This window comes from Zerene cesonia, chromosome 5, assembly GCF_012273895.1.
Source record: "Zerene cesonia ecotype Mississippi chromosome 5, Zerene_cesonia_1.1, whole genome shotgun sequence".
Taxonomy (NCBI): domain Eukaryota; kingdom Metazoa; phylum Arthropoda; class Insecta; order Lepidoptera; family Pieridae; genus Zerene; species Zerene cesonia.
Window position 1 is genome coordinate 6,904,810 of NC_052106.1, and position 15,385 is coordinate 6,920,194.

General features: G+C 32.7%; 1 protein-coding gene across 1 annotated transcript in view; it reads left to right on the plus strand.

The window, feature by feature from the left end:
- LOC119840300 (neuropeptide CCHamide-1 receptor-like) overlaps positions 1 to 15,385 on the plus strand; it is a 134,456-nt gene that overhangs the window by 54,274 nt on the left and 64,797 nt on the right. The window contains exons 2-3 of the mRNA XM_038366851.1: positions 5,628 to 5,821; positions 9,828 to 10,054. Coding sequence (XP_038222779.1) covers positions 5,637 to 5,821; positions 9,828 to 10,054 — 412 coding nt within the window. The 5' untranslated portion in view covers positions 5,628 to 5,636. The remainder of the gene's footprint in view (positions 1 to 5,627; positions 5,822 to 9,827; positions 10,055 to 15,385) is intronic.

Below are 15,385 nucleotides of genomic sequence, written 5' to 3' on the forward strand. Positions count from 1 at the left end.
TGACAAGAATTAAAATTAATCGATAAGAGAATCTGATGTTTCCGATTTCATTTTTTAATTTTTCTAGTAAAATCTGAAAGCGATATTATAATTTCTGTTATTCAGGAACAAAATGAAATGAAGATATTGTTACAATTATTTATATTTTTTTCTCATTCACTCCCTTTCAGCGTATAAAACTATATATTCTTAGTAATCATTGTTTCATACATCTGTGTTACATTAGTTGTTCATAAAACAACGACTACGTTGTTAATTATTAAACATAATAAATATTATGAAAATTTGCGTTCATAATATTTATTATGTTTAATAATTAACGCTTCCAGAAAACTTCGTTAAATTGAAAAAAATGAATAATTTACCATTTTACTGAAGACGATAATATTATGTTTAATTTTATAACACATATTCATATAAAACGATAAATCGCGATCCAGACCTGCTCAGCTGTAACTCGATTCTTTTCAAAATTGACGCCTTCAGATATCTGTCATTTTCAATTTTGAAAGTAAAAGGAAGGAGAAATAGAAATTTTGCTTTTCTGGGATCAACGTAGACCTATTTATACTAAAATCTATGATAAAAGGTTTCATAAGGCGAAGGGTAACTGTTTAATGTTAGAAGTGACCGAGTTTTCATAGACAATTCTTGTGTAATGTAGTCCAAAATATAATTAACTTATATAGTACTATTAAAATTATCGTTGTCGATAACATATCTCAAAATCTATAGGTATACTAGCTGCACCCGGCAAACGCTGTTCTGCCTTACTCTTATCGTTTAGTGGTATGAAAAATAGATGTTAGCCGATTCTCAGACCTACCCAATATGCTTACCAAATTTCAGAGGAATCGGTCAAGCCGTTTCGGAGGAGTATAGAGACTAACATTGTGACACGAGAATTTTATATATCAAGATATCACAATTTTCACTGCCACCTCCCGGTCCATGATATGATCACGTATCTTTAGCACGTGAACACTAAGCCAGGGGTAAATGTCAATTTTACGAGTGCCCTTATCACAAGATTACATTTGAGGGCTTTGAGGCGTTTATAGCTATTTATGGACAATAAATATCGAGGATAGCTACGAAACTGAAAATAAAAACGTATTTATTACATAAATATTGTATCCTACACAGATCATGATTTATTTCACGGTGGCGAAGAAACGCTGCGAATTGATATAATAATGCAAGTCAATCGCGCTGACGAATATCGTAATGAAAGATTATTTTCAGAGAATATTAAACCAAAAGGATCTTTATCACACGAAGTAGTACTTGGTGCAAAAAGTTGGTACTTTACACTGTAGGAATTTACATTTTTGTTAATGTGATGCTTATATGCAGATTAATTAGCGTTATATTACCCATTTGTAGCTCAAAAACAACAATTTCTTACATTTTGTTTGTCTGAACGTTGAGAGAACTTAATGAAAAATAAAATGAATGAAGCGGTTGTAGTATCGGTTGGGCCATTAATAAACAATCTATTAATAGAGGTAGACATCGGAACAGGAACGCACTTTGAATATAATTTTTTTAAACAGGCAAGCATTTTAAACAGTTTTATTTTAAAAAGTACCATATATCCTACTTCCTAATAACAAATGCGGAGGTTTGTAAGGATGTGTGTATCTTGTTGCTCTTTCACGCAAAAACTACTGAACTGATTGCAATGAAATTTGGTACGTAGACAGCTGGACAACTGGAATAATATATAGGCAACTTTTTATCCCGATATTCATACGGGATAAGGACTTATGCGGGTGAAACCGCGGAGCGCAGCTAGTCCCTCATATAATACGGTTGTCTGAAATGTCAAAGATCCACATTTATATTCATATAAGAGAACGAAAACAGCCACATTGCATTAGCTTATGTTTATGTATACTTTCTTAGCGGTAGAAAGTCTCCGTGCATTTATTATATTATGTATAACGATGGATTCTTTACCTAACATCAATCTGCTGGCAAAGACAGACAGACAGATTCAACTTATCGCGGAAAGTCCACTGTATTTTTAAGTAAGAACATTTTTGTTAGCAACTCTTACAAATTTTACTCGTATAAATGGGATAGTAACTGTGACTGTGTGCTTCTCTTTCACGTCTGAAGCACTGTGTGTGATAAAGTGCAGATAAATTAAAAACCAATTTGTATCCTGCACGCTCGCCTGGGTTTGAACCCCCTATTCGAATGAAATCCGAGGTCCTAATCACTGAGACGTAGTGTACTAATAATTATACATAATAAGTCCTGAATCCTAAATTCAGACGCCAATAAATCGAAAGCGATATCTCGATTCGGATTAATGAATGAACTGAGAAAATACAATCAATCAATTGATTGATGATATTTAGCCTCCGAAGTAACAAAACATCCCATAAATTGAGTGTATTTATACAAATAAGGTCATTCCCCTTATGTTTGTAATGTTCATACAAATATAATTATCCTACTAATATTATAAATACGAAAGTTTGTAAGGATTTGTGTGTGTTTGTTTCCCTTTCACGCAAAAACTACTGAACCGATTGCATGGAAATTTGGTACGTAGACAGCTGGACAATTGGAATAATATATAGGATTTGTACTTGGTATGTCTTCACCATTTTTAAAGTAATAAAAAGACAAAAGAAGTAACCGCATCCAACGACCCATAGACACGAGACACATAGGAGTAAAGTATAAAACTCTTTGTCTTATAACCTTAATACAAGTGCTTATATGGCAACAAAAAAGTGCATTAAATTGTATTACACTTAGAATCAAATTAGCTGAACACATAATTATTATGTACATATTAATATCAGTTCAAGTAATAAACTTTTATATTCCTTATATTTTTATGAACCAATTATGCGGTATGAAATCAAAATCGTAAAAATTTATATATTCAATGACACATGAAGCAATATTACATGCTATTTGAATTTAATATAAGCCAAGCGCCCGGTTTCGGTCGGGAGAAAAAGAATTACAGCCGATGATACCAGGTAATAACAGTGACCTTGTGACTGCTTAAGAACATCCTATAAAATTATCTGGCGACCCGTTTCCTTTTCCTTAGCCTCTCCCTCCCTCTCAGCCCATTCCTCCTCTCCAGATCAATCCTTACGTCATGCCTTACCCTTTAAAAGCAGACAGCGCATTCGCAGTATGTTAATCGCTTTCCATCAGACAAACTAGCTATGACTTGTAAAAATTAAATAAAAAAGACTCAAAATACAAAATTTATATCTTTTATAATGATTTATATCTTAATCCTTTAACTGAACGTATGTACCTGTATTCTTGATGACATATTGTTTATTTAAGCTCACGATCCTCGTAGCAATTTTATGCTTTCTCAAGGCATTAAGCTTAAAGCTCTACGACGTAGCATCGTAGGTAAAGTCTACGCCATGCATCGTGAGTTTACAACTTTTTATTACAAGATTTCTTTCCTCTTCTTCGTGAACATTTCAAAGACACACTAATAGGAAATGTTGCTGGAAGCATGTTCGTAAAAGAGAAAAAGTTTTATGAATCTGCTATGACTTACTAAATAAGATAACTTTTAATTGATTAAAACGTTGTAATCTATTTTATATTTATTTTACAAAATCTTTATAAAACGATCACAAGTTTTATGTTCAAGACACAAAAAATAATACAAATGTGTCCTTTTCCTCACCCTTCAGTCCATTACTGGAAGGAGTTGTCAATCCTTTCCTTATCCCCTTCCCCTTTAAGGCGGGCAGCGCATTTGCAGAGACACTATATCTGCGAAGTTAATGGGCGGTGGTGATCCCATCAGACAAACCATTAGTTCACTTGCCCGTTTATGGATATAAAAAAAGATGTTTGGAGAATTTATTGCGGCCTTATCGCCTGCGACAATCCCCGCCAAACAACCATCTGTTTGTTTCTGCGCTTCAAAATTACAAAATTTAACAAATTCAAGTGACAATATTGAAAATATTTAATGGAAATATCACAGCTTTGAAGTTGTTTTTCAAATACAAAAACCTCTTATTATTCTAGACTTAGATTTGTACAAATTTGCTGAACCATTACGGGCTATGTGACCTTACCCGACCCAATACGTTTCAATTAATTATCGTTATTCAAGTTACTCTGCAACCTCAAATATTCAAATACCTTTAATAAATAGTTATTTTCCAATCATAGATATTAAATTGACTTAAGAGATTATTCTCTCATCAAAATTTTATTAGTGTATCTAAAAAGTGAGTGGTAATTTTAATATTTTTTTTAATTTTACTTAAATGATCAATAAACTAACATTTTCAATATTATAAATTATAGTATATAATAAAGTAGTATCTAATAAAAACTATTACAAATGATATAGGTATATTATATGTGGATGTGTATGCATACTGCGTATGAAGACAAATAAACAAACAAATCTGAACATAGTATAGTATATTTCCCAGAAATAAAAATCGGTCCAGCCGTCCCACAGTTATTTATGGCATACACGACTTTGCTTTATATAAAGTAATTATAAAGTAGTTGTTTTAGTAATGGCAAAAGTTCATTCAACTCACAGTTGTGATTTGCAGTCCGAATGATTGAAAAGTTATAATACTTCTTTGTAATTTATGTATTGTCCTTAATAACAAGTTTGTTTTATGTTTTCACATTGATCATTAATAATTTTTATGATTAGATTCAAATTCATACTTAAATTAGTTTATTCAAAAACTTATACTAACGCAAGACAGTGCATTCAGGTATTAATAGGTATATAACAATTATCTTTGCTAGGCTACAGAGTATCCAGTATTAAATATATCAGTTTCCTGCCCATAAATTTAATATAACAAATAAAATTTTAAGGAAGTCTCTTTGAGACATTATGTTTCAAAAGTCTAACTAGGAATATTATTGCCTTACTAATACTAGAAACAAAATCTGCTGCAGTCGTAAAGCGAAGTGACGTGAATGAATAATGACTACCACAGATAATCGAAGACATGGTTGCTTGAATCGATATGCATACAGATTATATGCCATATTTTATCTGTACTTCTTCACTAATATTGTAAAACCCTAACATACAATTCTTTAAACATCATCAGCCCATGTTTGTTGGTAACGTAATAGAGAATTTTCGTTCATTCGAAGTTTAGATTATAATCCGCTACGCTGTCAAAGCGTGGGTTGACAGATTTCTCATGCAGCACTTCTTGGCACTTGGACGTGTCGGTTTACGATTATTCCTTTTCTATTAATTTATTTGTTAATATTTAAAAGCAATGGCTTACAGTCTTGCCGAATAGCTACTATGCTAGTAAATGAATGATGAATGAAACTTAAAATACTTTTTATAATTACACATCGTATCCTACTAATATTATAAATACGAAAAGTTGTCAGGATGTATGTATGTTTGTTACTGTTTCACGCAAAAACTACTGAATCTTTTACTTTTTTACTTATGTATTTAGACGGCACACAGTTTTTAATCGTAGTGTGTGCATCTCGGATGGTTTTACGGTAGTAGCGACTAAACATTTGCGGGAAAAAACCGGGGTATGGCTTTAGCCTCACCCTCGTATCTATATTAGAATTTTAAGTATGTAATAACTCAAAATTTTTCTTTTCAGATATGTACAATGGCGGACTATAATGATACGTTACTATTAAACGACACTGACACCTACAAGCCGTACTCGCAACGGCCTGAGACGTACATCGTGCCCATTCTCTTTGCTTTCATCTTCATCATTGGAGTCGTTGGCAATGGGACCCTCGTTGCTGTGTTCGTGAGGCACAAGGCGATGCGCAATGTGCCTAACACGTAAGTGGATTTTTATATACGACTAGCTGTTCGCCCCGGTTTCACACGTGGTACATATATAGGCTATATATGTCACAAACGTGTAATGTCACGCAGTGTTATTGCAGCTTTCTAATGGTGAAATTATTTTTGAAACCGGTACGGCCGTTCAAGCGTTATGTCATGTTATCGCATGAATATGTATATGTTATCGCATGACCAAGGGAAAAGATTTATTTTTATATATATAGGATATCACAAGTTTGATTGGAATCTGTTTTTTAAAGTGGCTCAAAGTCGAGCCTAAAGGACTCGGTTACAAACAATCAAGTAAAATAGGTTAATATCGCGTGGTTATAATTCTTTGATGACAATAAGTTTTGAAAAGATTCAATAAGTAACAACTAGTACAACGTTTTTATGATATTTGTCAATTAAGATTAATAACTAGCTTTACAAATCTTAATAAAACAAAGAATTCATATAAAAAAATCTAAAAATAACTGTGGAGAATATAAACAGCGATTCATTTAAAAAATGAAGCAATTTCCGAACGAAGTTATTCCGTCCTGAAACGGTATAATTTTCGGGCATTAAGATAATTTTCTCTTTGCATGCCAATAATAACCGGTCATTAGACGGGGATTTATTCAATTTACATAGTAAATGTTTTATTATATATTTCTCATTTATTTAGTTAGCTATAGCTTGGAGTAGTTTTAGTTATGGAAGTTGAGTATGTTTCGGTAAGAATTGGGTCAGCTCGCACCGGGGAAGGTACCACACCCCCACAGAAGATTGCGTGAAATATTTGCTGTCTTAACGATTGAAAAATGGTCGCAACTAATTACTTTGCTTTTAAACAACTATAAAAATTAATTAAAAGGCTAATTATAACATTGATATTACAAACGACCCTGAATTTGAGATTTCATTCGATGATAAAAAAACTTGAAAAACAAGCCTTATTTTAAATAAATTATTACATTGCTTTCAAAAGTTTTGCAATATAAATAACGGGGGTATACAATTTTAAGCTAAACAATCTAGAAATAAATCAAGCGGATCACCTTTATTAAAAAAAAATCTTATCTAAACTGCTTGGCAGGGAAACAAAGTGATACAAAGTAAAGATTTACTTTATGTGTCTTATAACTCAAGAACGGTTGAACGAATTCTAATTAGATTTAGTTTGTTGGATTTGTCTTCGCCTCGATTAGTATAATAAACAGAAATAAGTAATCCAAGTGGGGTATGGCCTATGGGGCAGATGATATACATACTGTTTTTGCGAGTTAAGGACTCAAAACAGAGCCGGGAATCGAATCCAGTGCCCCTCAGTTCTACGCTCACGTGTACCTACTAAGGAGGTGGTCAAATTGATTTGTATGAAGGTTTTTAAAAAAGAGCAATTAGTAAATTATAAATATACATTACGTACTATAAAACGAAATCGCTTTCTCTGTCCCTATGTCCCTATGTATGCTTAAATCTTAAAAACCACGCAACGGATTTTGATAGGGGTTTTATTAATAGATAGAACAATTCAAGAGGAAGGTTTATATGTACAATAACACGTGAAGCATACACGTGATACACATGTTCGATCGACTTGACAGCTTCAGCATCTCTCAACACCCGGTGGTACGAAGTATATACTATATAATATTATAAATGCGAAAGTTTGTAAGTATGGATGTATGGATGTTTGTTACTCTTTCACGTAAAAACTACTGAACCAATTGCAATGAAATTTGGTACGTAGACAGCTGGATAACTGGAATAACATATAGGCAACTTTTTATTCCGATATTCCTACGGGATACGGACTTACGCGGGTGAAACCGCGGGGCACAGCTAGTATGCTATACTAGTCGTTATCCAGGCTTTGTTTATACGAAACTGGGAAGCAAAGTAGTGTAGCATATAGCATTAATAACATTGTATGGCAACAAAATATCAAAATCAGTTTATCAGTTTTTGAGTTTATTAATAAAAAATGTACACAAAATATAATATCATTTATTTATAATCATATTATAGACTGCAATACCGATAAACTCGTATAGGATTTATTTGTTTGTCTGTCCTCTACTACAGACATTACACACTTGCTTTCGACCCGTATATAATACAATTGTATGTAACATAATATAATTGTATGTAACATACAATTAAAACAAATATCTCCACTTTGTCATTGTATTATTAGTGTGTTTTCTCATAGCATGCTACTATTTCATAAAAATTTCCATATTAATTTCTTTTCTTCTTTACATGTTCAGCATTGAATGTAGGTCCTCTGAGAAGAGTCGAAAGTAATATCCATTTTCTACTTTAATTCCCATTGGTATCAATCGTCAATACATTAAATTTTGTATTTAAAGTTCTAGAAACTGTATTTCAGAAATTTAAATGATAGATTTTTATCATGTATAATACATAGTTATTTAGATTGAGATTTACATGTATTTACATATTTTTCATTATTTTACATAATGTTTATATTTAATTTCGACCGCCTCCTTGGTACAGTGGTTAACGCGTGAGCGTAGAACCGAGGGGTCCTGGGTTCAATTCCCGGTGGGGACGCACAAAAAAAAATGTCTCGGTCTGGTAGGACACAGAAGGCTGATCACCTACTTATCCGTAAAGAAAATCGATCAGTGAAACACATGTACATCATCTGCCCCATACCCCACTAGGGGACACGGGACTTCACTTTTTTTTATATTTAATGAAAATCTTTCCGTGTCATTTTCCTCTGCTTTCTTTACCATAACTTAAATTAAAACTAGAAATCGTTGTTACGTGTAAAGGTACATATAAATTTGATTTTCAACATCGCCACTTAAAGTAAAACATAATAAACTAAACATTTGAATATAAATATTTCCTTTTAAAAGTTTTTTTACTGAACCCATAAGCTCAAACTCCAACTGAAGCAGTTATTCAATTAAAATTCATATTAAAAAAACAATATTGAATGGTTAGATATAAATGAAGTATACAAAAAGCAGTTTCTACAGATAATGTAATTTTTAACGTTGTATACGATATGATATTACAATCTTATAGAAACCGATTCTCAAATTAAACAACTTTATACATAACTCAAAAGGCTTCCTGTTAATGACTTCCAAAGAGTCAATTAAAAATTTTCCTAACATAACCTTGATCTCCATCTCAAATTATTATACAAAGCATCATTATAACAAATTTCATGAAAATTCTAAATTCGCGTTGCGAAATTTAATGACGACGTAATATGATTGTTAATTTGATACTAATCTTCATTAGTTAGTTAGTTTTAGTATTTTTATTGCATTTCCGTTTAGAAATCACTACAAATACAAGTAACTCCAGATCTACTTAACGCATAAAAAAATAAAAAAATAAAGCAATCTACTTTATATAGATTTAAAAAAACTGCTTCTTTTGTTTTAGACAAAATTTGTCATACTGGATATTTTTCTTTTCCTCAGTAAAAGCAATATAATAATAAATAAATCAGACAAACAATAACATCAACGCAACATCTTTGTGACCAAATATTATTAAATCACAGTATGAAGAGTTTGGATTATTAGATTGTAATATTATTGTTATATTTTAGGTACGCTTCTGAAGTCTTTGTAACATAACAACTGGTACAAAATTTTTTTCACTTTCAAAATAAAAGAAACAGACAGACAGGCATTTATTATGTATAGATTTTCGCGAACCTTAAATAAGAAAAGAAGCGATTTATTTGCGCGATACATCTTCTAGATCCCACGTGATTTATTACTCCTAAATTCTCTTTACAAACATCACAGAATCGTAATATATAATTTTTCTATTTAAATTGCATCGCCATATTATATAGTGTGTAAATAATATAATTAATCGAATACTGTTCATAAGCTTAAAAGCAATGGAAGACTAATAAATATACCCTCAAAACGCAATATTAAGTATTAAAGATTATTTTTAATTTATTAAAAGGTAAAAATATTCATTTATGTACCGTGTACCACTTTTCCAGATATATCTTATCCCTCGCCCTGGCTGATCTGCTGGTGATCATATCTTGCGTACCGTTTACCTCCGTGGTCTACACTCTGGAGTCCTGGCCGTGGGGAGTCACGGTCTGCCGGCTGTCTGAAGCTGCGAAGGATATCAGCATTGGCGTGTCAGTGTTCACGCTGACAGCGTTGTCAGCGGATCGGTATTTCGCGATCGTGGACCCGCTGAGAAAACTACATGCTACTGGTGAGTGAGTTTGTTTTATATAAGACTTTTTTCGGAAATGATACCATGTCATTATTTACAATTATAATTATTTTCTAATTGCAGTTACAATTACAATATATTTAATAATTACTTAAGTAAAATACCTACTGTATTAACAAATCCCCAGGTTAATACCAAACTATATTGACACAATATTCGCTCACTATCGTATTTTTACTTGGTAACGCTCAAATTGTTTCTCTCATTTAAATTGAAAAGAAGATGAAGATGAAGACTAATTGACTCAGAATAGACCTACATACAAAATACCTACTCCTTAGCATTTAAAAAGAAACATGAAATAATCAAACGACCTAATAGAATAAAAAATTATTCATGAATGAAATTTTCGCGAAACAGTGAAACTCTTCTCAGTTAACTGCTCACAACTAGCTGTAGTAGCCGTTGGGACCCATTGTCAACTTTGTAACAAAGAAATTTAAGCTTGCCTCATAAAAAATGTTACAAAATTAGCAAAATTTCATTGAAACCCCTCCCCTTCCATCTCTTAATTTACGTTTTCTCGTATCGCTCGATAAAGCATCTCTTTACTCAATTACATACAACAATTCTATCCACTTGAGGACAGTTAAAACAAAGGAGACAATAATTGCTTGATAAATTAATTTGCAACGTGACTTTAGTCTGTCGAAATTGTTACTCCATTCCCGACAACTTCCGCAAATCTATTTATGACATTCCTTTGATTATTTGCTAATAAATAAAAGCAAACTCAGTTTGTTTGATACTGCGCCAAACGAAATGAGGGAATGCACGTGCCCACTTGAAAATTCTGGTGCTCAAAAGTCCGTTACAAAATGGCTTTGAATGTTTTGTTGGACTTTGGACCTTACTGTTTTAGAATAGACTACTTTTTGTTTATTTATAACACATTATTGTATGTCATTGAAGCACATCAAATTATAGAAGTTTACGTGTATAATACGTTGTAATTAATAATAAATAAGTGAAGTCCCGTGTCCACTAGTGGGGTATCGGGTCTATTTCACTGATTGATTTACTTTAAGGACAAGTAGGTGATCAGCCTTCTGTGTCCTGCCAGACCGAGACATATTTTTTGTGCGTCCCCACCGGCAATTGAACCCAGGACCTCTCAGTTTTACGCTCACGCGTTAACCACTGTACCAAGGAGGCGGTCAAAATTATACATACGTAAAATTTATATCAATAAAGGCATTTATTACAACGTATTTCTAGCGAAATGAATAAACACATTGAATATTAAAATCAATTCTGTGTTACATAAAGCCAAGTGGAGAATCTCTTTTAGGTGTTTTATTTTTACATTGTCATGTTATTTTTATCGATCTAAAAAAGTCGTAAATAGCCTGTAAATAGCTCGTAAATATATCTACCTGTAGATATGTTAAAAATACAGTAACAAATATAAATAATATAAAATGTTGGCACAAATAAGCTTTATTGTCTTATTGTTAAAGAAAACAATAATCTATCATTTTTTCTTATATACGTTATTATGGGATTATGAGATAATGATCAAAACAAATCGTTATTTCTGTTTATTCTCTGTAAAACCTGTCTTATTACAGGTTGTCTTAATTAATACAGATACTCAAAATAAAATTCCATATATACACAATTACCACTTTTTGCGTGAAAGAATAACAAACACACACATCTTTACAAACTTTTGCATTTATAATATTAGTAGTATAGGATTCTAGGAAGTAGGATTTTAACATAGAACCATACGTATACACCTTTTTTTATTTATGATGCTAGTAGAAGTAGTATCGTTGAAACTGTCTTTGACGCCCTGTCTCTTTTATGTCCTGTTTATTTAATGTTAATTAACTGTTTATTAAATATTTTATTAGCTGTTTTAGACAGCAATATCAATTTTATTAGTGAGTTCACTTAAGTGTTTCTTTGTTGAGAAAGAATGGAAAAGATTTGATCACGGGGCGGAATTGGAATCCGCGTCATTTCGCAGAACCGTGGCATCGCGTCACTTCCCGGCCATCCGTGATGTCGCCTGAGCAATCGAATTTCTTCTACTCTTTCGGTTTCATGTGCATAAAAGGCCAAATTTTTCTTGAAATTCCTTAAAAATTTCTCATTTATGAAGCATTTGAATGCTATAAAACTAAACAGAAAGTTTTTTTATGAAATGTCGCATCGCGTGATACATAAATTTTATATAGATATATTATAAACAGTGAAGTCCCGTGTCCTCTAGTGGGGTATGGGGCAGATGATGTACATCCGTTTCACTGATCGATTTTCTTTAGGGAAATTGAACCCAGGACCCCTCGGTTCTAAGCTCACGCGTTAACCGCTGTACCAAGGAGGCGGTCAAATATCAAATATTAAATATTATATATATATATATATATATATATATATATATATATATATATATAATGTATGTAGGATATAATGTATATATATATATATATATATATATACATTATATCCTACTAATAAAATCTAAATGTGCATAAGTTTGAGAGTATGGATGTGTGTTTGTTACTCTTTTACGCAAGAACCACTCAACGGATATTTATGTTGCTTGACAGTGAAGTCTGTTACATCGCACTAATATTATAAATGTGAAACTTTATTTGTTTGGATGTTTGTCTGCCAATCACATTAAAAGCACTGAACGGATTTTGATGAAAATTAGTATACAGACAGGGTATGAGCGAACTTGGGTGATAGGATACATTTCATCCCGGTTAAATGCTGGCTTGTAATAAAACAGGAATCTTGATATCCGGGCGGGGCCGGGACTAGCGTCAATAAGCTATATGTACCAGAATATTACATGAACTACATAAATACCTGCTTTTGACTACGAATGATAATGCTAAATCATTATAAAATCCATTATTAAAAAACTACACCTACGCCTACATGTAAATTCTATAGAAATATTAAGTATAACCCATGCTGGGTAATATTTGCTTGAACAATAAGTATGGGACTTATCAGTAAAAGTGACGTCGTGATGGAAAAGCGAGAAAAATGTATCGGCTATAAATTGCACTGGCCCCAATTTCATGCAACTCTTCCCTAAATATTAGGGGTTAGGCGCCCGTGAAATCGAGCATAGGCCTGTGCGCTGTGTCCAACCAGCCAAATATAAAGTGTCATCACACTAACTTCAGTCAATGGCTTCGATTTATAAGTAGATCGTATCAAACCGATCCTTCAACTAATAAAGTTTGCATTTAAAACTTCACATGTGAATAAAAAATTGACTGATTTTACATTATCCTACTCTGAAGAAGAAGTAAATAACACCCTCTCTTTATATTTAAATGATACCATTGAATCTATCAAGATCGGTGCTACCTACATCGGGTCATTTTTTTCCCAGAAGTGACATTTCACCAAGCGTTATAGAACCTACATAGGAAAAATAACTTCGCGTCCGATTAAAGGGTCCCTTAGGGGTTATATGTCACCATAAAATAGTGTGGCAACTACGAAACGCAATGTCACCAACCACGCGGTCGCGGTCGTATTTCCTTCAGCTTTATTGTGAATGGATTTCATTGTACCATTCTTCACCAGTTTTATGGTTATGCACACCATTGCTTTGAAACTGCAAGGCCTTTTTGAATTCAATAAATAAACAGCTACTTTTAAACCTCTATAGGGTTACTAGATGCGCCCCGCGGTTTCACCCACGTAAGACCGTATTCCGTATGAATATTGGGATAAAAAGTTGCCTATATGTTATTACAGTTGTCCAGCTGTCTACGTACCAATTTTCATCACAATCGGTTGAGCAGTTTTTGCGTGAAAGAGCAACAAACACACACACATCCTTACAAACTTTCGCATTTATATTATTAGTAGGATTAGTAGTAGGACTAGTAGGATAGGTAAGGTTTTGATCGTGTATCGCAATTTTTTACGCAATAGATTTCCTGCAACCAAATTGTCGTGATAAAAAATACACAACGAATCGAGAACCGACATTTGGGAATGTTGATTAAAAATTCTTCATGGACTTCGTGAAAATCGGGTATTAACAAGAAACATGTAGTGTAGGATATAATCCTCTATGTCCAGACTTTAATTTTTTTGGAATCTCGTTTTTGGTAAAGGGATTGAGATTATATCAAATTATAAACGAATATTTTACTATTATACGTGTATTTCTAAAGACAATTCAACAACAAAATTGCTGTTAAAAGTAGCATGAAGTATTTTTATTGTATTTACTTTCATGTCATATAAGACTATTCAAGCGACTACCGCCATACAAAACCATTGAGGACGGCGACGCGGCTCGCGCGAACCTCAAAGCTTATATTGCGGTAGTTGCTTGGGCTAAACGGTGCACCTTTAAGACTTTAGCGTTTATAAAAATAGAAACGTTTTGAAGCGTATGCCACTTGTCTTGGTAGAAAATATAGAATAATCATGTTTTGTATGGCACGTCAATGTAAATTTAATATTGATGGATTCGATTTAGTTATTAAAGGAATAAATTTTGACAATTAAGTATCACCTTATGGTATCTCTAAAGTAATTAATATATTGTAGAAAACAACAAAGCAGAACGAAACTTCATCGTAAAAATAAATTGTTTATACTCAAAAGATTATACCATAATATATAAATCAAAATTTATCTTATTGAGAATACAAATAGAAAACAGGTATATAGCTAAAATAAATAAGAAGTGAAATTACAACCGTATTTGCAACCGACATCAAAAAAGGAGGGGGGGTTATAAATACGACTATATTTTTTGGCTTGTTACCTCAGAACTTTCGAATAGGTAAACTGATTTTGATAATTCTTTTTTATATAATTTTAGTGCCTTACATGTTGTCCCATTAAAATTTCGTCTAGTTCTGACAACCAAAAGGCGGTTTTGTATTTTTTTTTATAGTTGTTTCTTGAATAAAGCTCTAAAATGTTATTTCCAGTTTTATTGCATTGAAATGCTTTATAAATGAGAAAGATGCGTGTTCGAATCCAGCCTCGTGACCACTTTTTTCAATTCATTAAAAATATCTCAAAGCTTAAATTTCCAAGTTCAATGTTACACCTGACCTCTCCTATAACAAATTGAACGTGGTGACGGTTACGAGAGAACGAGTCTTCAACCAGTAGTCCAAATGGTTTCATCTCAGTTAATGAGTCCCACCATTTGGCTACAAACCCGTTAAACTTTCCGTAAGTTCAGTTAACTGAGATTTGGCGGGAATCCAACAACCGTATTGAAACACAAACGTTCCTGGGTACTACAGCATCCCATATAGTCGATAAAACCAATGATATAACTATAATAAATTCGATGCACTA